Source organism: Balearica regulorum, chromosome 1 (genome assembly GCF_011004875.1).
Source record: "Balearica regulorum gibbericeps isolate bBalReg1 chromosome 1, bBalReg1.pri, whole genome shotgun sequence".
NCBI classification, from domain to species: Eukaryota; Metazoa; Chordata; class Aves; order Gruiformes; family Gruidae; genus Balearica; species Balearica regulorum.
In genome coordinates, this window is record NC_046184.1 from 144,969,184 (window position 1) to 144,992,215 (window position 23,032).

Sequence of the window (23,032 nt, forward strand, 5' to 3'; positions counted from 1 at the left end):
CTGGGTGTTACTCTTGGAAGTGTCTTTTTGGCCAAAAATGCAGCCATGTATAAAACCTTTGGAAGCAACTTCCTCTGTTTTTCTACTGAGGAAGAAGCCCCTTTGTGTGTGGGGCCACAACCAAGTGCTGGTTCCCAGTAGAGATGTTGAAATCCCATTTCTAAAGTTCATAAATATTTCTAGACCTGTTAAGCCATGAAGTAGCAGATGTATTTGAATATACATTGATGTGCATATATTTGTATAACAAGCTATGCAATCTGTTTCAGTGGGAGCCCTTTATGACTACCAGCACCGTAACTGGAGGACAAAAGACGCATAGGCAGGGTGCTTCTGTTAGGAACAGACCTCATCCAACAGGCTGCTTCTGCTTCTCACTCCTCACTTCAACTGCTTCTACTATTACTGCGGGTAACTATTCTCCATCAGCTTTCAGGGCAGATCACACCACAAACTGGGAAGAGATGGGAGGAGCAGAGTATCATGGGATTACAGGCTTTTATTGAATGATTCTCTGCTCTCTGGGCCACGCACGTGCTAGAAAAGAAATTTAAATGCTCCCATCTTACCGACTTTTTCTTCTTAGTACAGTTTGGTTTCCTGCAACTCGAGTAGTAGTTGAGGGTTGCATACTCCATCAGAGCAGCAAAGACAAATAGAAAGCATACAGTCACAAACAAATCCATAGCGGTGACGTAGGAGACGCGGGGTAATGACTTTCTTGCAATGGTACTCAGAGTTGTCATGGTCAATACTGTGGTGATGCCTGCAGAAAGAAACTCAATTTAATTTCTCCATGTCTTAGAAGAATCTTTGGAAACAAACATACAAAACAGAAATCCAAACTGTACCCAAATAAATCATTAATTTCATTTGGTAGTATAAAAAAAAAAAGAAAAATAACATCAGTAGAGCCAGTGGTATGTTGTAAACAAAGATTTCCTCAGCTGTTTATATTCATCTTTGCAAAAATGACATTCCCATGCATCTCAATAAGCTTTTCCTCATCTCTTCCTTTTTCTGGTCCCAGTTAGGTTGGAGATGGAAATGAGGGAGAAGGAGAGAATGAAGAAATTTTTGAAGAAAAGTACAAAGCAGAAAAGATATACTAAATGCAGAAAAATAAAAAATAAGAAACCAAGAAAACAATGAAGGAAACATGGTCTTTTTCACAGCAGTAGTGCTCTCATGAAAAATCTTGTGCTCAAAAAAGAAAAAAGGGAGGGGAGGGGGGAAAGAAATTTTGCTGCCAAGTTCTGACCATGAATTTTGAAAATATGTTTTCACACTGCTGCTTTCTTGGGAGTCCTCCACTGCTATTTTCCTTGTGAGTAACGGAAAACAGACTCTCATACAAACTTCAGATATAACCTTAATGGAAGAGCCTTTTTAATTCATACAAAGCATCATATCTTAGATTGATTTAGTAGTAATGAATATAATGGGAATTACTTAGTGTGAAATATCCTGAAACAATAAAACCAGTCCTAGAACGAAATCTGTGGGGTGTCAGTTATTTGGCTGCTGGTAATTCATATAATTTCTCTTCATTCCTGAGGAATAGAAGTCTTTTCATTCCCACTTTGGACTGATGCTTTTAATCATTTGTTATGAACTGCAAGCCTTCTGAAAGGAAAAATAAAACTCCTCAGTGGCTTGGGAAGAAAAATAAAGCTCTCACTCAAATAAGCCTCAAGAGAGAACCTGCTCTAAAAACAACATAACCATAAGGTAATCTTTCTTTTTATAGTTAAAGTGATATTTTGCAATGGTACACAGTGTTTGAAATGGCAGGGGATGACTGAAATTATGCCTCATAGTAAAATTACTTCCCACAAATGGCACTCCGGAGAGAAAGAAGTATCTGTACATTACTTTTGACTACTTTCAGTTATGAAGGAATGCCCACCTCTGATTTGCAGCATTTGATAAAAACTACAGCGATTCACAAGAATAACCCTCCCCATTCAAACCATGAGAAAGTCCCGAGAAGAGCCAGAAGGCAGATTATTGCCTGAGCCTCAACGTTTTTCTACAATGAATAATAACTAATTCTATTCTTTAAATATCCACTACCCAGAAACAAAAACAAAAAAAGGAAAAAAAAAAAAGTTGCTGAAAAAACGCAACCCAATAATCAAGATGAAAGCAATGCTGATAGGAAGTGGGAAACGTGGACTTTGTATATACCTTGGACATCTAAAAGCTATTGGGAAAATATTTCTGTTTCCTGTCAACTGTGCCACATCCCAATATAAGCACATGTGGCTGACATGATCCAGTAACCTCTCCAGACCCTTCAACAACAGTTCTGCAGCTAGCTGATGCTTTGGAAAAGCTCCAGAGACAAACCCGATGCTTAGTAGTCAACTGCAGAGATGTCCAACTGCAAAAGGTGTTGACTCACTAGCCTTGATTTGGGCCTTACTAACTATAGGTTAATTAGTCTTTCTGTATGATTGTGACTCAGGCCTTGGGAGTCACTAACTTCAGAAGAACTGCATCCAATGACATATGCTACAATATGAAATGAAGTTTTTTAACACTTTCTAGCCCACATTTAGATTTCTAACACAAATCTGTCCTTTTCAGAGCCACATGTACATGTACCTGCTCTCAGGTATTTTACTACCTCTAAAAAAACTTCTCAAAACCTGTAGTCTTCTTCCAGCACAACATACAGTGTCCTTTTTACCTGGACTCAAGGGCAAATTTTCATTTCCCACTAACCCTGTGATAGGATCTCAGATTACTTTAGGACACTTTTTTTATTAAAAGGTAAAAAAGAAATGAAAGGAGAAAGAAGCTTGCAAGGCTCAAAAACATTTTTTGCAAAGGTCTGCAGTTTTTCTACTGAATGCTGTATTGACAATGTATTAATTTTCCTCTATTTTTACTGAAATAGATGTATAACTTTGTATTCTTTGTGACAAGAAGTATTGTGCGGGTATCTGTAATGACAACCAGCTGTCAATGTGATTATGGACAGGAAGGCAGAGAAGTGAAAGAAAAATTACCATTAGCGTCTGTACTTAAGTATAGAAGTCCCCAACCTAGCCTGAGTCCTATATCCATGCCTTAAGCCTGAATGTGAAATGCCTGCCTAAATCACGCTTGAGACTGTGAAAACCTCAGTGAGAACTAAGCAAAACCAGCCCAGTAAATCATGTTGCAAATGCCTCGCTGATACAGAATCTGGGAGTTTTGTGTAGCTCCGGACTAATTTTAGCTGACTGAAATAAACGAGGTTCTACAAAATTTATAGACACAGCAATGGTGTAAGATTTATTTTGGTAAGATATTTGTAAGATATTAATAGTGTCTCTCCTCAGTCCCTTTGACAACAAATCACATTTTGCTACCAGAATATAAAAACTTGGGGGAAGGAGAGTTTAGCATTATCACAAGCCATCATAGTTTCTGGATTATATGTCGTATTTCAAATTATGGTGAAGGCATGAGACAAGATTGCTGAGCACATAGATGGAAACATACAAAGGTAAAACAAACATACTTTTACTTCTATTATTAATGTAAGATATTTTTATGATATGAAATCTGATAGAAAAGCATCATTCTTCATTTAAGCTGAGGCTTGAACTTGGATCCCAACTCACACCATAAAAAAGTAAGGAGTGTCTGAAATAATAAAAATTCTACCCAGTGTGTCAATTTTACATTTGACACATAGGCAAAAGTTTTAGAATATTAAAATGATCTTATGGGGATACATACAGAGAGCAAAGAGAAAGAAGGTGCACCAGATGATAGTTTTGTATTCCTGTACGTTTACAAGTTGGGATATACAGATATGCATATATGAATGCAGCTCCCATTATTTCCAAAGACAATATCTAGATTCCATACCCTTAGCTCCTTTTATCTCTCATGCTAAGAAAATTCAGTGTGTTGAGTGGTTTCAAATGCAATAAACCTTGCCAGATTAAATTGTTAAGTCTCTCGCTTTGGGGAGGCCCGTATGGTAAGTAAGTGAGGTTTGCATCTGTTATTGAAATTCACAGTGCTCTCAAACTGTCTGTTTCAACAGAATTTTAGTATCAGTCAAGGCTAGTTTTGAAGTATCCCGGCTTCAAAATTTTCAGGTAGACAAGTGTAAGTGGGAGCTTACAAGTTTGTGTATAAATACTTTTGTGGCATTTATATTGTCTGAGCAAATTCCATACCAAAGATGCTGTTTGTTAAATCAAAAAGGACTGTCTGGGAGATCAAATGATGCAGGGATACATAATACATGAGAACATTTTAACCTTTACATCATTGGTCTCAACAGTTATTTAAAATTATTACTGTTTGAAAGCTCCTTACTGGACAACAGTATGCAAAGTGAGGTAGCAGGAGCTTCAGTGTTAGAAACTCTTTGGTCAGCAAGGCTCGTTTTTTCTTATTTTCATAAGGATATGTTGATTGGACACTGTGGGAAAGGTGTACTGCTTTTAACGATGCTCATACTTGTTTATAAACTTAATTTCACCACCTTTTGCTTGTTTTTCTAGTGAATGAGCTTAAGATGGAATGACAAGGACAGCAATGTTTGGTTTTTATTAAACATCATATGTATCTTCTTTTACAACAACACATTGCTGGCTTTGATATCTGCTGTATTTTTTTAAACTGCAGTTTGAAGTTGCTCTGTAGTAACTGCCTAGCCCTACTACATATTATACCCATTTTGAAGAAGCAGGGGGAAAGTGGGATGAAATCTTCAGATTAACTTAATTCTCTTCATCTTCAAGGAAAACAACCTATACTTTTCCAGATCATAACTTCTCTTCAGACACTTGTTGGCTGCTCTTGACTGTGAACATCGGGAGAAGAACATTTTGATTACTAGAGACAAGCAGAAACAGCAGAGAGCCTTTTTTTTTCCTCTCTGAATGGAGGGCAGAGTAACCTGGGATCACAAAACACAGTTCTCATCCAACACTCAAATTCTATTTCCAGCTTCCCACTGACTCTTCAGGTGGCCTGGAGTGAGTCACGTTGCCACTCAGGGCCTCAGTCCCTCAAAGTGCATCTGAAAAAGGGACTATGATGCCAAGTTTTTGAAGAGGACTTTGATGCCTCTGGACAATGCTGTTGAAAGGATACTTATGGTCCTGTTTTCTCCCTCACAAAGACCCCAATTGCATTCTCTAGCACAGAAATAGCTTATTACTTATCGTTATTCAGAAAGGGGTAAAACCTGTCCTTCATGTAAACTGTGAGTAGTTGCCAATAGCTTAGGAAATTATTCATTTCACAGAGTGAAATATTTCCCTGATGCTAGCGCTTTACATTAATGCAGCTATACCTGGAGCAGGTTTGGTGCACTGAGTCTACAATTCATTGCAACTAATTAGTAGGACAATTTCAGCGGTTTGGCTTTGGCTGTATTACTCACAATTTCACCAGGTACCACTATCCAGATGTGGATGTGTGCTGTTGCTCAGACAGATTTATAAGTTGCGTTATAAAAGTAGTGTCCCCAGTAAACAGGGAACATCTGCTTACTTCATCCCACGAGTCAGCAGGCCATTGCCAATTTGGGAGCAACAGGACTCTGCACAAAAAGAGGTGACCCATGTATGTATTATTTTCTTGTCATTTGAATTTATTTATAAAAAAGTTATATTTTAGTCCAGTAATGTAATTCTTCATTATAGTTTTAGGAGTTAGTCATGATAGTGATTCAATATAGCCTTGGAATATCTCATTTTTGTGTTCTTACTTCAAATTCATGACCGTAGTATATGAATACATTTTTTGTCTGAAGCTCCTGCTGGCTTATGGGTTGAGGTAGGGAGAGTCACACTGCAATGACTAGTGATCTAACCTACTTCCATGTCTAATTAATTGGAAAATGGAGCTGTGTGGTGTGGGGAACTGCCCTCAGGGAAAGGGTATGAACGCTGTTTCTGGAAAATTAGTAATGCAAACTGTTAGATGCATTTTCTCCCTTTTCTCTTAAGCACTGTGAAGGATGGTCAATCTTTCCTTATCTCCACTGAGTCACCCAATTTAAGAAGAAAGGAGTTCAGCAGAGAAGAACGCTGAAGGCCTATTGCTTGATTTTTCTGGCCACCAAAGGAAAGTGTACGCAGCCAGGAACAGGCAGTCGTAAAGCTGCTCTGTCCTCACCTTTGTGTCATCTTAATGCTGTCCTGGAGGTGCAGGGGGTCACAGAATAACTGTAAGTCTTAGGGTCCGTCATGTTGCTGGAGCTGCAGTATAAAGGTCCCCTGGCACTCACATGAAGGGAGTGAGGACTGAATATTCCTTGCTTGGAAAATAACCTCAGAAAACTGGACTCACGTGATGCCACATGACTTATAATGGTCAGAAGTGCTATGTTTGTATTTTACAAACTCCTGGGGCAAATGCAGCTCGTTATGGTTTTATGCTGACCTCACACAAAATGGGTTTTAATACAGAATTATCTGTAAAGTGTGAACCAATGCTGGCTGCTTGCAGTAGTCTTACTACAGGTTCTCTGGGACTTTTCTTTCTACTGGTCCTGTTGTGTAGCTCCATCTCACTGAGCTGTTCTTGGTTTGAAAGGATGCGCCTCACCACTCACTAAGAATTAAAGCTTTCCCCTAGGAAGATGCCTAAAAATGGATAGCAGGAATGGCTGGCATATAGCTTCATTGCTTAAATAAAGCTGTGGCTAATGAGGGATTTATGCTTAGAGGATATTTTTGGTAATGTGTTTCTTCTATCATTCAACTGAAAGTTACTCAGCTATTGAAGCATTAGAAGTTTTGGGAGCAAAAATGTTTGTACCCTGGGCCTTGTGCACCCTGAATAGATGACTGTAATTTTTTTGCATGAGTGAAGGATTTAGAAAGCAGGATCAGACTTCTGGACAGGTTCAAGAGACATAGCAGCTAAAATCTTATTCAGAGTCAATGGACTTCAAAGTCTCTTTAGCACTTCATTTTTGTTTTCCCCTTCAGGGCCTTTGTGCTAGAAACCACAGCACCCTTAAAATTGGTGGTTGCTCAGATTTATTAGTGCAGGAGAGAGACAGACTGAAACAGGACAAATGATTTTGAACAACTGTATAAAGGCTGCATTGTCAAACAAGGTGTCTTCCTCCTGAGATCAAGTAGAGCACCTCTACATGGCGTTTGAAAGGGAGCTAACAGAAGTTGATTCAATTATAAGTAACCACTATTTCTGATAAATGCTTAGTTACTTGGATGAAAAAGGATGAGGAGTACTGAGTACCCTTGATCAGCTGTATCGGGGAGTGGCAGACAGAGGTGGTTTGTAGAGATTGCCTCTACTGTGGTTGAACAAAGGCTTGTCGGCACACAGCAGCACTCGAGAACACCGTGCCTGCTCCAGGCTGCCTTCAAGTGTCCTCCAAGGAGGTGCAGCCTGTTCACAACCCTTGTCCTCCAGTCTTTCGTTGCAGCAGTATCACGCTCTCAAACCTGGGGACTCAGTTGCTCCTACAAATGCTTCCTATCTGATTTCAGTCCAAAAAGTCAGGCAGGTCAGTTTTTAATAATTTATTATTTTTTTAAATTGAAATGATTTAGAGAGTCCAGCTGTTTAACTGGAGATGGTAACAAACTCCAGCAGGAGGAAGCAATGAATAGTTGGGAAGGGTAATGTCCATGCTTGAAAACAGACATGTAAACCTTGACACAACCTCCCCTTTTTTACTAGACTGGTAGATTTCTTAATCAGTTAGTATTGACAGGCCTGGCAACCACAGTCTGGACCAAAATGTTGTTTTTCCTTCTGTTCTGATGTACACCTATAATTGCCTAGTATATAGCCCTATGCCCTTGATGCTAGCAAAACCTGCAGGTTTTCCTATAGACATAAGAATAAATGGTCAGCATTTCTAAGTGTGTCCTAAAGCACAATGCCAAAATGCACGTGCTGGTCCTGACATAAATGAGCTGCTGGAAAACCTATACCAGCACAAATCTCCACAATCTCTGAAAAACATCTATACACCTAGTGTGCAGCTTAACTTCAAGCATGCAAGCTATAACATTTTGCATGAATTAATATTATTATATCCCACAGTTTTCTGTATATATAAGACATAATGCCCTGTGGGGGAGAGTTTCAGAAGGGAAGGAAGCCAGCCGTGCAATTAATTTATTCTTCAAAAATGTCACTAAAATATCATACTGAGAACAAGAAGATAGACATTAATTCTAGAATATTATGCAAAATAGGCGGCAGTGTCATTCCAAAGGGTCAGGGTAATTACCCTGCTAAAGGCAGAAAACCAGGGGCTTCAGTGATAGTAGATCTAGGTCTGCAAGATGTGGTAGCATTAATCCAAAGCATGTAGCTAGTGGTCCCTCTGAAAGGAAGCTGACATTTTCAAATGATAGTGTAGAAACTACACAAAGAGAGCAGAAAGGGGAATTATTAACAACTTACCTAATGCTGTTCTTGCTGGTGTGGCATCTTTTTTAATCCAAAAGGATACCCAGGAAAGAACAACTGTTAATATACAGGGAATGTATGTTTGAATAGTAAAGTATCCCATTCTTCTACTTAAGTCGAAGTATATAGTCATGACTACATAATCACCTGCAATAATAGCACAGAAAATAAATTGACATTGTGGTGAGATACAGACAGTTGTTCATTGAGCTGCTAATTTTTTAAGCTTCATAAAAGCACTGCATATGAAATATTTCTCAGCATTTCAAGAGCATCTGTGCAGCAATGCTCAGGTCAAATAGAATTCAAATAAACTTTTCAATTCTAATTCCTTTACTTTTAGGTCTCTGTGGAAATGTTGGCCTATTTGGAAAGGCAGAGGCTCTCAGTAATCATTCTGGATGAGTAAATTTTTGAAAGGCATCTGGGCTTTCCAGACTTGATATTTCTAAATGGCTCCATGACCACAAACATGAAGCTACTATCATTCACCAGATTTTGTAACCAAGCCACACAAAATCCCTCCTTCTGCAAGCTGTATCTTCCCTGCCCTAATTTCAAGTTTGAGTGACTTCTGTTATCTTCTTTGGAGATATGACAGGCACTAGGGGTCTTTATGGCAAGTGTGACATGCACATGAGTATGCCTTTACATAAGAAGTCATTTATAGACACCAGAGCCTCAATGCTGGCAAGAGAGGTCAAACTGCATACTTTTAAAGGACTCATCATTGAAAGTCAAGTCTCTTTTGGTCAGCATTCCTCCATTTCAAAGCAGTTGTGGTCACTTGTAGTGTCTGTAAACCTTCAGAAGGCGAGCCTGGATATAAAGTTTATCATTCCGCTCTGATTCATAAAATCAAGAGCTCAGTAAGAAGCATAGTTTATCTCACATTATAGAATTGTCTTCACAGTATCTCTTCTGATAACCCTTGTGACTCCACAGGGGATAATAATCTGTCCCTCTCTCTCTACCTAGTAGAAGCTATTGACCTTATCACCTCTCTCCTTACTAACAGCTCCCTCAGCTTCATGGATGTTAACTATCCTTTCCTCTCAGACAGTCACAGTGATTAACAATAATGAAACTGAACTGAGAACAGTTTCTGTACTTCGCTTGAAGTGTGTTGCTTCCATTTCAGATGTGCAAGAGTTTATATGCCTGAGAACTTTTATTGGGTTTTGTCTGACTATGTCAGACTTGACCGAATAAATTATATTGTTTTTTGTTACAAACCTTGACTTTCTAGAATACAATATTTAGAGAAGGCATCATTTGCAATAGGTAGGTAAGTCTGTCCTGTTACAGTAAACCAACAGAAGACTCAAGAAATTGGTAGCACAGAGGCATTAATCCCCAAAGGAATGTACATACAACTCACCCAAGCAGAGGCACAATGGGTTCATTAGGAGTTGAGACAAATTAAAGCTTAATCTTCTAGTAACAGAGAGCATATGAACAAAAGCATTTAATAGAGTGGATATATTGACTATAGCTGAAAATATAGAAAAGCAAGTAATTCAGTAAAATTGACTTCCACCCAAAGAATCTCCGAAGGCCACTGTAAAATGAGTGAGCTACTATAAGCTACAAAGTAAAAGGAAAATAAAAATCTGAGGGTGGGATTTGGGGAGAGAAACTTAGAACAATGAGTCAAAAAGAAGTGTTTCTATTTGTTAAGTGCATTGTTTAGAGATAAATATATTTGGAAGACGTTGATAAGCCTGTGGGTGCTTTCACTGTGCCTCTGTTAGATGAACATGCACATTTTCATGAGTACTGTGGCAGTAAAAAAGTGTGTGACCCCAAGAAGGTGGACAGTCATTTCAGAAGCCTTGTGTATGTGGCACAGTGACAGAGCTTTAATGAAGGAGCTTGCTGCTGTTACAAGTAGTAAGTATTGCAGTCCATCATGACACAGCAAGCCTTGTGAGCTGTTCACAGCCTAAGGGTTATTTTCATTCCACCAAGCTCCAGCACTTTCATCTGTGCAGGGAATGGCATCAGGGAACTGATGCAGATTAGTAATCACTGGTTCTGCTGGCTTATTTTTAGACTACATCAACTCCCTAATCTGGTTTGCATCACCAAAGAAAGATTTACATGACAACAACTGAGTTAATTTCACAGAAATGGGAGTAAGGAGTCAGAGGCTTTGTAAACCAGTGCTTCTACTAACAGGAAACAAACCAGGAACCATGGGAAAAAAATGATGATAAAGTTTCAAACATTGTCTGTCAGGGCAGAAGGATGAGGAAAAAGAAGGAAATCAAAGACGCTGTAGGAAATGTGCCATGCCTTTGTATTTCACTTAGTCAGATACTGTATCTAGAACTGCACACCTATGGATAAGCTGTGTGAGAATGGTCTAAAGCAAAGGAATCTGTAGACTTCTCATTGTGCACGACGATATATGATACACACCATTCAAGTACACACACAGGACACTGCTCTTCTGAATAGTATCATTGTGCTACCCAGCACAGCAAACGGGAGTGGGGCTAGATACTGGATAGAAAGATACTGGCTAGTAAGGCAGAGTCCTTGCTTCCAAGATCTCCTACTGAAATAAACCTGATAAACTGAGAGCGGGATAATATTATGGAGCATTTCAGCTGTTTTGCAGACAGGAACTGAGGCAGAGATTAAATGATGTAAAGAGTCTATCATCCCATTTAGTCACAAACTGATTCAGTATCTTTCAGGCAGTATTCATTTCACCTGATTTTAGATATCTAGAAGGTAGATGGTACAGATGACCTGCATACTGTGGCCTCCTTTCTATATTTAATGAAGAGAAATTGGTACTTTTAGTATATGGTTTGTCTAATCTGTTTTAGAGGTTCACTTTAGAAGGAGATGAATGTGCCCAGACATTCCCATTTCTCTCCAGTGATTAAAAAAAGGAGAACAGTTGCCTCAGATGTGGAAAAAAACATTGTAGACACTTGCAGATGATCCAAGGAGTCAATCACACCCCTTGATTCCATGGTGAAAGCTAAATCAGGCTAATTCTGTGAGGGTGCTAAGGTTATTTTACCTAAATATAATAACCTTCTTAATTTTTTAAAGATTATTTTAGTTATTTTCCTCCTTTGTTTCATGGTTAAACTTGATGCTTTCATTCTTGAGGACATGCAAAACTCCTCTGCTTCCTTGCTTGCTTGCTTGCTTCCTTCCTTCCCCTGCTCTTTATTACAACAGAACTATTCAACTTGTCTTTATCCAAATTAAAAACCTGTCAAGATACTCCTTCTCTGCAGTAAGTTAAAAAGGAACTGTGACTCAGTCAAATTTTACAAGGAGCTTCAAATTTCCAAGTATCCAGCAAAGACCCATAGATGTCTAGCAAGCATCCAATGAAAATTAAATCCTAGGATAATGATTGGCTGCATTCATTTATCCACTAACCTGTTTTCTCTTCTGAAATCCATACAAAAATTCTCACAATGAAGAAGGCAGACCTAGTCATACAGGCAGCAGCTATGCATACAGACTTACATACTGTACCTTCTGTGCTATACTCCAACTTACAGGAACACGCTGACAGATTACATACCAAGAGGTTGGGAGAACAATTTTGTTCAGTGGAATTACTGATGCAAAGTGGAAGTAAGAGGAGAATTTGCGAGTTCTCCTACAATACTCAACCCATGCCTAGAGAGGACACAGCTTAGAGACGATGAATGCTGATGACAGTGCTTAGTGAATTGCCACTGCTGAAATGCAGAGCCTCAACTGGAAGCACCAATGTTGTTACTGCTGTCAAAGACAAGTATGTTTCTGTACAGCATGTACTGGAGGCATTTTTTTTAATAGCTCAGTAAATTACAATTTTCAACTAAATTACTACTTCATTTCTATCGTCAGCCAAGTCAACTTCTGTTGAGACTCCTACATTGTCTCTTTGCATACAGGAGAGCCACCATGTATGTACTGTGGCTACTTTCCTCAATGCACTACTCCAAACTGCATTATTATTATTCTCTAAATTACTCCTTTCAAAAATAATTATTCTCCATGTATCTAAAAGCACTTGTCTACATCTTAAAGGAAAGTAACCATGGTACATAGATTTCTGACTTTCTCTACACACACAAAATAACTTGTACAAAGAAACTCTCCTCTCTTCTAAAAAACCTGACCTACAATTCATTCTGTATGTCCAGCAGGCATGAGCAACTCAAAGGGGAGAAAAAAGCTTTCAAGCACTCTGCACAGTGCCTCCTCGCTCCTTCAACAGCCTGCAGAGCTCCACCTGCCATTACTGCCACTGCTAGAAGAGGAGCTGGGGCTGATTGTGCGACAGAGCCCCACAGCGCAGACAAGATGGGAAAAACCTCCTTCCAAAGTGCATATCATTAAATCAGTGTACTTGGTTTGAAAGTAATCACATGGTGATTGCCTAGCTAGGGAGCACTGGAATAGCTAATACCAAAAATTTCACTTTGAAACTCAGAGAGGAATTCTACTTTTTAACAGCTTAAATAATTTCCCAGGAAGGCAAACGAACTTTTAACTGAACCCTCACACCATCAATTCTCTGAAATAATGAAAATTACCTTGAGTCAAAATAGTGCCTGACCAGTTTTCTATAAATGAGAACAAGAGATGCATCCGGAGTTAGCAAATGTGGAGTAATAAGGAAGAGTGTAGCAATGCTTCCCATGAAACCAAGATGACTGCTGCCTGTGACCCATAGGACTTAGAATAGTTTAACTTTTCAATTTGAAAGTAGGGCACTATTTAGAACAATAATGATTTTTAAAGGAATAACTGCTGTGGATTTTAATGAACAATGCTAAACTATAGCCTATTTCATTTGTCTATTGAAGACTAAGGGCATGGTTGACTGAATTGCCGGAATTTTGCTTACACCGCAGCAAGAACAATTCCCTTAAAGGTGAAATGTTTGAGCAGAAAGCAATTGGTTATTTTAAGAAAATCTTTTAAAAATACAAAATTATATACAGTAAATCATTTATTTACTCAAACCACACTATACTATCTTATCACGCATTTTCATTTATCCTCCAATTTTAGTCTTAGGTTAACAAGTACTACAATCCCAATTATCTTAGAAAAAAGTTAAAGACAGAATGACTTTACAAAGACTGCAATATGAAACTACAATGCATACACAGAGCAATTTCAGCATGTGAGTGACGATTACGTGCTAATTGTCCATCACTAGAACTGCAGAATAATGAGGAGTGGCAGAGTTTATCCATATTATTATGAGAGTTTGATTACAGAAAAAAGTCCTAGTCATTAGAATGAGGACTCATGCAGTGTGTCATAAATATTTCTTTGTTGATCAGAAAGACCACAGAGACTACACTGAGGCATCTTCCTTATTATCTTAATAAATCAAATTTACTTAATAGTGAGCAAACTAAATTTCTAATCTTCAGTGCTTTTTTTTTTTTTTAATTGTATTTTTATTTGGAAGCCAAGAGAAGACTCTATTTAATGGTGCCCATGCATCACAAATACCTTCATTTACAATTCTTCTCTCTGATATCAAGGTAGAATACTTGAAAACAATTAGCTCAAGCAGAAGACCACTCCTGTTGTTGAATACATTGGTCAGGCTGTTAACAAGTAAAACCATTGAAAAAATACAAATTTTCATCAAAGTCAGTATGTACAGAAGTTTTTGCAAAATGTTCACTGGAGATGTTTTTTGGAAGTGATGCATGCTGTCATGGTAGTGCTGGTGTCAACTGGGGACGTGCAAGTTTCAGGTTCAAGAGGTTTTGCATAATCTGGAAAGAATACCTCAGCTCAGAATCAGGTAGAAACAGAGACTGCAGTACAAAACCCAATCCTGTTTGCAGTTCTCTTGAAGAGAAATGTAGAAGGAATGACAGCCATGAAAGTACCATTAAAAATGCCTTTATCTTTTTCAGCATTTCTGTAAACAATGAAGAAATGCTGAGGGCTTATTGCAGGCTTATTCTGACTCCTCCAAAACGTGTCAGTCAGCATGCTGACTGACAGTTTTCACTTCCAGAAGCAATCTCTAGGACAAATGTTTCCAAGCCAAAAAGAAGAATAAAATCATCGAGGTCATGCTGTTACTTAAGGGCTTGTCTTAGATTCCCCTGTGCAGCTCTGGCATTTAGCTATCTTCATGGTGATACCTAGATAACCAAAGTACCATGCTTGGATGGGAACATGTACAGCAGACAAACATGTTTGCATCTCATCCCAAATAAATTGAGTGTTCTTGGAGTGGTAACAGGCACTCATTACACACACAACTTCTGCATTAGCTGCATATCTAGTCACACAAGAAATGCATATAGGTCTTCAGAAGTGTCATTTTTACGTGTATTGCTATAGTAGGTATGAGATGCCCAGTCAAAGGCAAGGGTCTTATATATTAGATAATGAACAGAGAACAAAAAAGCTTTCCGTGTCCCAAAGATCTCTGGTTTTGAATTCACAATCACCTTGGGCATTATCAAGGTGTGACTGTGTGTGTGTGTGCATGCGTGTACAAGTACAGTGTAACCCAGATTTGGCTTTCAACCCTTACACTTGAAAAGCAAATTTTCCAGAAATACATGGACACTATGAGTGCCAACTCATTGCTTAAGTTTCCCATTATCATAGACAAATTACTATACCAGTATTCAGTGAAAAAAAAGAAACCCAATGCCAACAGCATTGTTTGTGCTTGTAGAAATCATGTTCAATTATAAGTATATACATATTCATAAGCATGCAAAATAAAAATCAAATATTGACAGATTAGAGTGTGAAAAGCAAACACTAGATCCCAGGCTGTCTGAAGACAACAGATTTTTTAAAGTCAAGTAAGACCAAGACTTTGTCCTCACTTATCAGAACTGAAAGACATTAAGTTAGGTTTTGGGGTTTTTTTCCATGTGTAATAACAAAAAGAATATAATACTGAGGAACATATTTTTACTTGAAGCTATCAATTTTTTTTCATCACCATCAAAAATTTGTATTTATTCTGTTTGTTCTTCCTTAGATAGTGAACTTTCATTTTCTTTGATGCAAGCAGCATTTTCAAAAGATTTTTGTAAAATGACAGTTTAGTTAAATGAACTGTTGCCTGCTTTTTAAAAGTTAATGACTATATTTCCAGCACATGAAGTTATTTCATCCTCTGATTTGAGCATTTAGTATTAAATCTGGAAAACCAATGAATCTCTTCAAAGATCGAATTTGTTTATATTGATTTTTTTTTTTTCTTTTCAGAATTATTGGCATACATAGGTTGTATACTGGAATTTTTCATGAAGAACTGAAATTAAATAAATGACTCATTTTTTCAACATTTAAATTCATTGTGTCCCATAGTCATTTGAAACCTACTAGTCAATATTTCTTGTGCTCTAACCAATACATTATATGCCATACTGGCACTTTCAAAACCAGTTACTTTTGATTCAGCTGTAACCATTTCGCTGTCTGTAGTTGTAGCTCATATCTTCTGTTAAGTGCCTGGAGTGCTTTGAATGTACTTGGGAGATTGATCAATGTCCATGAACACAACTGACCTCCAAAATTAATTCTGAAAATACCAACTTTGCAAAATAAAAATAAAATTATTATAGTGTTTGGTGCTATGATCAAAAATGTTTTGGTTATTGGTATACTTATGTGTTTACATATTTATACAAGCTGTCCTGCCAAATACACCTCTTCTTTCTTCCCAGCCCTGCTACTATATATATTACTTTCCTCCAACAAAACCTATATGAAGTTATAGCATCTTATTCATCTCTACGGTATAATGACCATCATCAGATTTGCTCTCAGGCTGTTCAGGCCTATTATCTTTAGGCATAATGACATTTTAGTTTTAGAACTTGAAGTATCATTTCATATGATTTTTCAAATGGGGTACTAATGAAAATGATAGATTTTTAATTTGGCTAGTGTAAGGTACAAGTAATATTGGAAAATCCTCCAAAAATGCAGCTTCATCAAGCCACATAATGGGAATAAAAATGTGTAATACCATAAGCAAGACTTCCATCCATGATTACCAGTCCAGTTCGATTTCTGCCTTAACAGTTGAAGAGTTACCTACATAATCTCCCTTTGCATTCATGCATCAATCTGAGAGAAAATCAATATACAAATATGGTGTAGCATGCATGATCCATTACTCACTATTGCTGAGAAGTGTTGCTATTTACCATATATAGGTTTTCTTTTGTGCTTGAAGAATAAAAGTGAACAATAGCAGATGTAGTAAAAACAATAATAAATTACCATAGCTGCCTATGTCAGTGAAAGTAGATGCATGATTGGAGTGAAAATTAGTGTCATTTATGTAGGAATCTGTGTTTGTTTTGGTTTTTTTTTTGAGAGGGTTTATTGATGGGGAGCTCTGCAATGCTTTTCGAACGGAACATTCTTCACGCTCCACAGAGCACCAAATACTGTAGGAGGTCTGGGAATGTACAACACTAATGATTCTTGCATTCATTTTGCTTTTAATAAGCACCAAATCATGCCTGGGAACCCTCAGGTTTATGTCATCTGTCAATGCAGATCACTTCTCATTTAGTTCTAGGGCTGAATTTCTCACTCACAAGAGCTGTTGTTTGTGGGAGGAGGCCCCTTTGTACTGAAGTTTGCTATGAAGACCTACAGGACTAGATTTGGTGAGTTTGTAATTCCAAAACCAGTTGAAATAGTTTTCCATTAGCTATCGAAAAATCCCATTTCAACATTTTCAAATAGAAAGCTCTCTTTTCTTCCTCAGAATTTAATTTTACACATTTTTCTTAAAAATAATAATAATAACACACATTTTACTTGACTTAGTATTCCTTTTGTTCAATTAAAATGTTCTTGAGTTTGGCCTCACAATTCTGACTGTACTGTGACATCTTTTATGTAATCGTGGAATGGAGTAACTTGTTTCTTCATATCCGTATCGACATCTCGTCCACCTCAACTGTCCCTAACATATACTCCTGTGGCTCAATCTCCCTTATAATCTTTTGAAAGCTTTAAATAGTATCTCACTGTTGGAAACCCATTGCTGTTGATCATGTTGCATTCTGGAAGAGACTATGGTGATTATATGGTCGCACTTTCTGCACGGTATGAGATTTTTCTGGAGTAATCACTTCTGCAAACCTGAAAATTATGGATAAAGTAGAACATCTTTTAAAAAGGCATACTATCTTCATTTAAAAATTTCCAGCAATAGAGTTACACTATAACCCTTGAAGTCCTTTCTATGCTTAGTTACTCTCACTGTGAAAAATAGGTGTTTTTTCTTAGTCTTCAGCCATCTGGCATCAACTCAGACCTTGAGTCTTTGCTAGACAGAAGAACTCTTTTTAACCAGTTTTCTTTTTCTCATGCAGGTATTTAGAGATGGTAATCAACTACCCTTTATCCTTCAAGATAAACACTTATGGTCTCTTAATACAAGGAGTTGTTTCCACTCTCTAATAAATCTTCTCGCTCTTCCATGCACTCCACAACTTTTCAAAATAATTCTTGAAGTGCAACCACCAGAATTTGGCTTATTTTAATAGCATCTGCATAAGCATAACATATAGAGATAATATAAATGCCCTTCTTCTAGGGTATAATCTTTCTCTGACTACATATCCAAAATCTGTGCTTGATATTTTGGCTATACCTTCAAACAAGGAGTATATTTTAAAATAACTATTAATTGACAAGAAATATCCCAGAGCCTTTAGACCTGCAGCACCCAGAATAGCAGGTCTCCAATTCTGGGAAAGCAAAATTCATAGGCTTCAATCCCAAATACATGCTTCAATCCTGAATATGTGTTCTGAAGTACAGAAATGCCTATTGGCACTTTGATCCAGGCTACAAAACTACCTGAACTGCTTTCTACCCTGACTTGTATCTATTATTAACCACTCCCTCAGCCTTTCTGTCACCTATAGACTTAATGAGTTTTAATGTTATGATTGCTTCTCCATCATTAACTAAAAGTACTAAATAGCATCAAGTCGGAAGACATAGCATCTCAGCAGAAGATCCTGATGAATAATGTTTCTTCTTGCGATGTTGTGAATCTTACCAGGTACTTAAAATTTAATAATTTGATGTGTGCCACAATGATTTTCTTATCACTGTAGCTTCTTAATCAAAATGTCTTACTACATCAAGTGAGATGTCTTACAAATGTACATTATATCACCAGAAATGTATAAGCTTGGGAGATGATATTGAACTAGTTTGACAGGACTTAGTTTCTATGAATGAATGTTTATTGGTGTTAATTATATTATCCTCTACATTTGTATTAATCTATTCCAGGATCTGTTGTTCCATAACTTTGCTTGAGACCAATGCCAGGATGAAAAGCTTGTAGTTAGTTTGGTCATTTAATGTAGTTTTTTGAAACTGGTGAGAGGGAAAAAAAAAAAAAAGTTTCATTTCCCCTCGAGCCTTCCTTGAGGACTTGTTACAAATGGGCAGTAGTGATCCCTGGTCAGATCTTTAAACTATTGTTATCAAATTATCAAAGGATATATTAAGTAACGAAGGAATTAATTAAGAGGTGGTGGTGTTGGAGAAGGGGCTTGTAACATTAGAATAGAATAGAATAGAATAGAATAGAATAGCATAGAATAGAATAGAACAGAACAGAACAGAACAGAATAGAATAGAATAGAATAATTTCAGTTGGAAGGGACCTCCAATGATCCTCTAGTCCAACTGCCTGACCACTCAGGAGTGACCAAAAGTTGCAGCATGTTATTAAGGGCATTGTCCAAATGCCTCTTAAACGCTGATGGGTTTGGGGCATCGACCACCTCTCTAGGAAGCCTGTGCCAGGGTTTGTCCACCCTCTCGGTGAAGAAATGCTTCCTAATGCCCAGTCTGAACCTCTGTTGGTGCAGCTTTGAGCCGTTCCCACACGTCCTGTCCCTGGATCCCAGGGAGAAGAGCTCAGCACCTCCCGCTGCACTTCCCCTCCTCAGGAAGCTGTAGGGAGCGGTGAGGTCGCCCTCAGCCTCCTTCTCTCCAAACTAGACAAGCCCAAAGTCCTCAGCCGCTCCTCAGGGGACATTCCTTCCAGCCCTTTCACCAGCTCTGTTGTCCTCCTCAGGATGCATTCAAGTACCTTTAACATCCTCCTTAAATTGTGTTCTCTGTTTTCCACACATAAAACCAGTAAGTGATTACTTGCATTCAAAAAACCTGTAAGAGTTCATTTATCTTTTACACTCTAACTTTCTCTCTCACACCAAATTCCTGCGTGCTAGAGACAATGCTTTTTTAGTTAAGAAATTGTAAAGGGTAAGGTTGAGAAATCTAAGGAATACTAGTATTTGCAGAAGGAGTTTTCTTTCATAGTCTTTCAGATTAAAGCCGTCTGGCACAGCTATTTCTCACTTCACATTATAAGTAGATGTGCTTTGTTTTTCTACAGAGGTATTTGGTAGTCTGTAACAGATGCAAGTTTTCGTTCTGTTTGCTGTTTTATCTGGTAGAATAAAGAAAAATATTGATCCGTATGCATTCACACTTATTTTCTTCCAAGACATTTGACAGTTGGAAAAAGGTAATGCCACTTCTGACTGTTATTTTAGCTCCTTCTTTGCTTACTCAAGCCTTTCTAACTGGATTATTGTCGGTCTTTCTTACATTCCAAACAATGACTATTTTCTCTCTTCAAATTTCATTTATATCACCTTTTCAAATATATATTCATAAACAAGCCATGACTATTGCCTTTATTAATTTCCCTAGCTTTTACCTCTGGTATTCATGTAATGTTTTTTATATTCACATCCCCTAGTGCCTTTGTTGCAATGTGCTGTTAATAAATTAATTTTGTGCTAGATAAATGCTCCCTTTTTTTCCTGTTCCTACTAGTCTTTTTTCTTTAGTATACTGCCCTCCTGGTTTATCTAGTCGGTCTGTTCAGTACTTCCCAGTTCCTTTGTGATGAAATAAAAGCCAGCCTAAATCTCGTCCAAATCCAACTACTTCTCGTCTGTTCATCTCTATTTATGAGCAATATTTTTCATTTCTGAACTTCATGCTCAAACTTTCACTTATTTTTCATCAGAAATATTTTCTTCTTTTGGTTCAACTGACAATAAACTTGGCTTTAACCTTGCAATAGTGTTAGCTTAAAATTGTTAAAGACATAAAATCAGACATTTAGCACAAGTCTCTTGATATTGCTCTCCTTGCTGTCTCTAGGGAATTGCTTTTGCTTATTGATGAAATCTCTCTAAACTGATATTCTGCAGTGTGAACTATTTAAATTACAGGAGAATAGCATGCACTGATTTTTTAAGGGGGTCCTGTTAAATTACACACTGTCAGAAAAACTGCCAGTGCTATCCCTGCAAATGAAGAAATGAAAATGAGCAGTTTTCCCTGACTACCTTTCAGTAACACCTTTTAATCATTCTCCTCAGTCCTGGGCAAGAGCCTACATGTCTTTTAACATCTTCTCTGCATGACCCGGAAAAGGAAGAGCAACCAAAAAGAACTGCAGACAGAAGAAAGGACTCCTGTAAAATTCTGAAGAAAGGGATGAGCAAGATAAGAGGTTCAGTGACACAAAGGTGATGTTTCATTCACAATTCATAGTTAATTGTAGGATGGAGCAACTATAGTGCACGAAGATATTGGCATTCACTGATGGTAGAAGTTAATTAGTGTTTGGCAAACAAAAAACCAGTTCTGTGTGGTGAAACCAGGCCAAATTATAGATTTAATTTTAAACTATGCTTTTTGAAGAGCATATGGTAATATCTTTGATTATTACTTGATAGGTTCCAGTTTTCCTCAACTACAAATACCCATGCAATTACCTAAAAATGTATGAGTTTTGGGGGGGAGTGAAATGTCCTGCTGTACTTCAACCCATGAATCACCATTAATTGACTATGTACATGGGCCTGCATGAAGAGGACTGTATGTCAGATGTGTGCAAATTAAAAGAGAACATGAGATGAACTCTAACAGACTGTAGCACTACAAAGTCTTTGAAAATTCAGCAGCTTCAACCATTTAAAGAGGAGAGCAATTTGGGAATGGCTAAATAGGAGAGAATCTATTTGGTTTTTAGCTATTTAATGACTGTGCTGCCCTGGTGCCTGAATCTCTAGTCTGCACATAGAAGCAAAGAGCAGGTTATTTTAGGTTTATTTTTTCCCAAATGTCTGTAAAATGTTAAGTTTTCATGTCTGTTTGATTGAAAGGGCCAAGTCTGTTTCGTTCATATGAAAGGACTCAGTTAAAAATTTGAAGAACTACACCAGTGGAACAGAATAACTACAGAAAGGCTGGAGGCTGGCAGTTCATCATTGCAGTGTACGTCTGGTTGCACTGCTTGTTTTCGGCATAAACAGCCTTCGTTGCTAAGCCTTGCAGGCCTTGCAGGCCTGGGACTTGTAACCATGCCCTGCTTTCATTAAACAACTAGGTGTGAACTCTAGCCCAGAGGACGTCTTCTGCTGACTGCAGCCTAAGTATTAGTGGTAGTACTTTCAAAAGCACTTCACTCTATTGGAAATCAATGAGGTACAGGTTTCTAAGTCAGTTATGCCACATATTTACAAGGTAATTGGAAGAACATGAGGGAGGCTCTAAGCACAGCATGCTCTGGCACCAGCCCATGTTGCAGCTCTATGAATGCCTTGCTAATACTGATGGGTTGCCAGTCTTAGTGGGATCACTTGGGACCACTGCTACTGGGCATCTGCAGCATGCAAGGTCCCTCATGACTGTATGCACTCCACAGATTGGCCAGCAGGGACTTTTGAGAGTATTCTTATAAGTACATTAGTTTTACATATGCAAACAGAATCTGTCGGTACTGGTCATCTAATTAAAAGTGTATGGGGCCCACATTCTCTACATTTCACTCAAATTAAGTCTTCTGAAGAAGAAAGTGTAGGAATGTTTTCATTTCCGAAGGGCTTAGGACCACAAAAATGAAATGTTTAATGAGGTACCTGAGGGACAGCCAAATCAATTGCAGTCTTAATTTAAGCCTCTGGTTTTTATTTTTATTTTCATGGTCAGCAGTCTCTTTGCCCTGTGTTTTGCTTCTACAGATGAATCTGAATGCAACATGGAGAGAAAATACCACATGCACAATATGGTAACAGGTTAGAAATAACCAGCTGGGGAGATACGATTCAGACCTATGAGAAGGAAACTCAGGAAATTAAAGTCCCATTAAATAGCATACACACATTTGCAAGCTGACCGCATATAGAACAGCCATCACATTTGAGACCTACTTTGTCTAAGAGCTACCTGAGCAACAGTTTACTTTTGGAAAGAAGCATAAAAAAGTTTTTTATGTTTCTCCCCAATAACATTACTGATTTTAGAAACCACCAGACAGACCAGAGAATGAAGTACCTTATTTACACAAGTTGGTCACAGGTCTCAGCAAGACAATTAATATTTGCGATGCTTAGTAGGCATCAACCTGAGAGGAAGAGTCAGCTCAAGGAAGACTAGTCTTAAGTTTTACTCCATGAAGGGTGCAGTAACCAAGTGCTAAGGCTGGATCTGTGCTGACAGCACCTGCTTACTGAAGGCTAGCTTTTCACAGTTCAATGATTTGCAACATACACAATATTTAAGAAGG

The 23,032-nt window shown here is 38.0% G+C and overlaps 1 protein-coding gene across 1 annotated transcript in view; it reads right to left on the reverse strand.

Moving 5' to 3' along the window:
• GABRG3 (gamma-aminobutyric acid type A receptor subunit gamma3) overlaps positions 1–23,032 on the reverse strand; it is a 342,488-nt gene that overhangs the window by 11,046 nt on the left and 308,410 nt on the right. Inside the window, exons 7-8 of the mRNA XM_075737535.1 lie at positions 8,413–8,565; positions 570–766 (exon numbers count right to left, since the gene is read on the reverse strand). Coding sequence (XP_075593650.1) covers positions 570–766; positions 8,413–8,565 — 350 coding nt within the window. The remainder of the gene's footprint in view (positions 1–569; positions 767–8,412; positions 8,566–23,032) is intronic.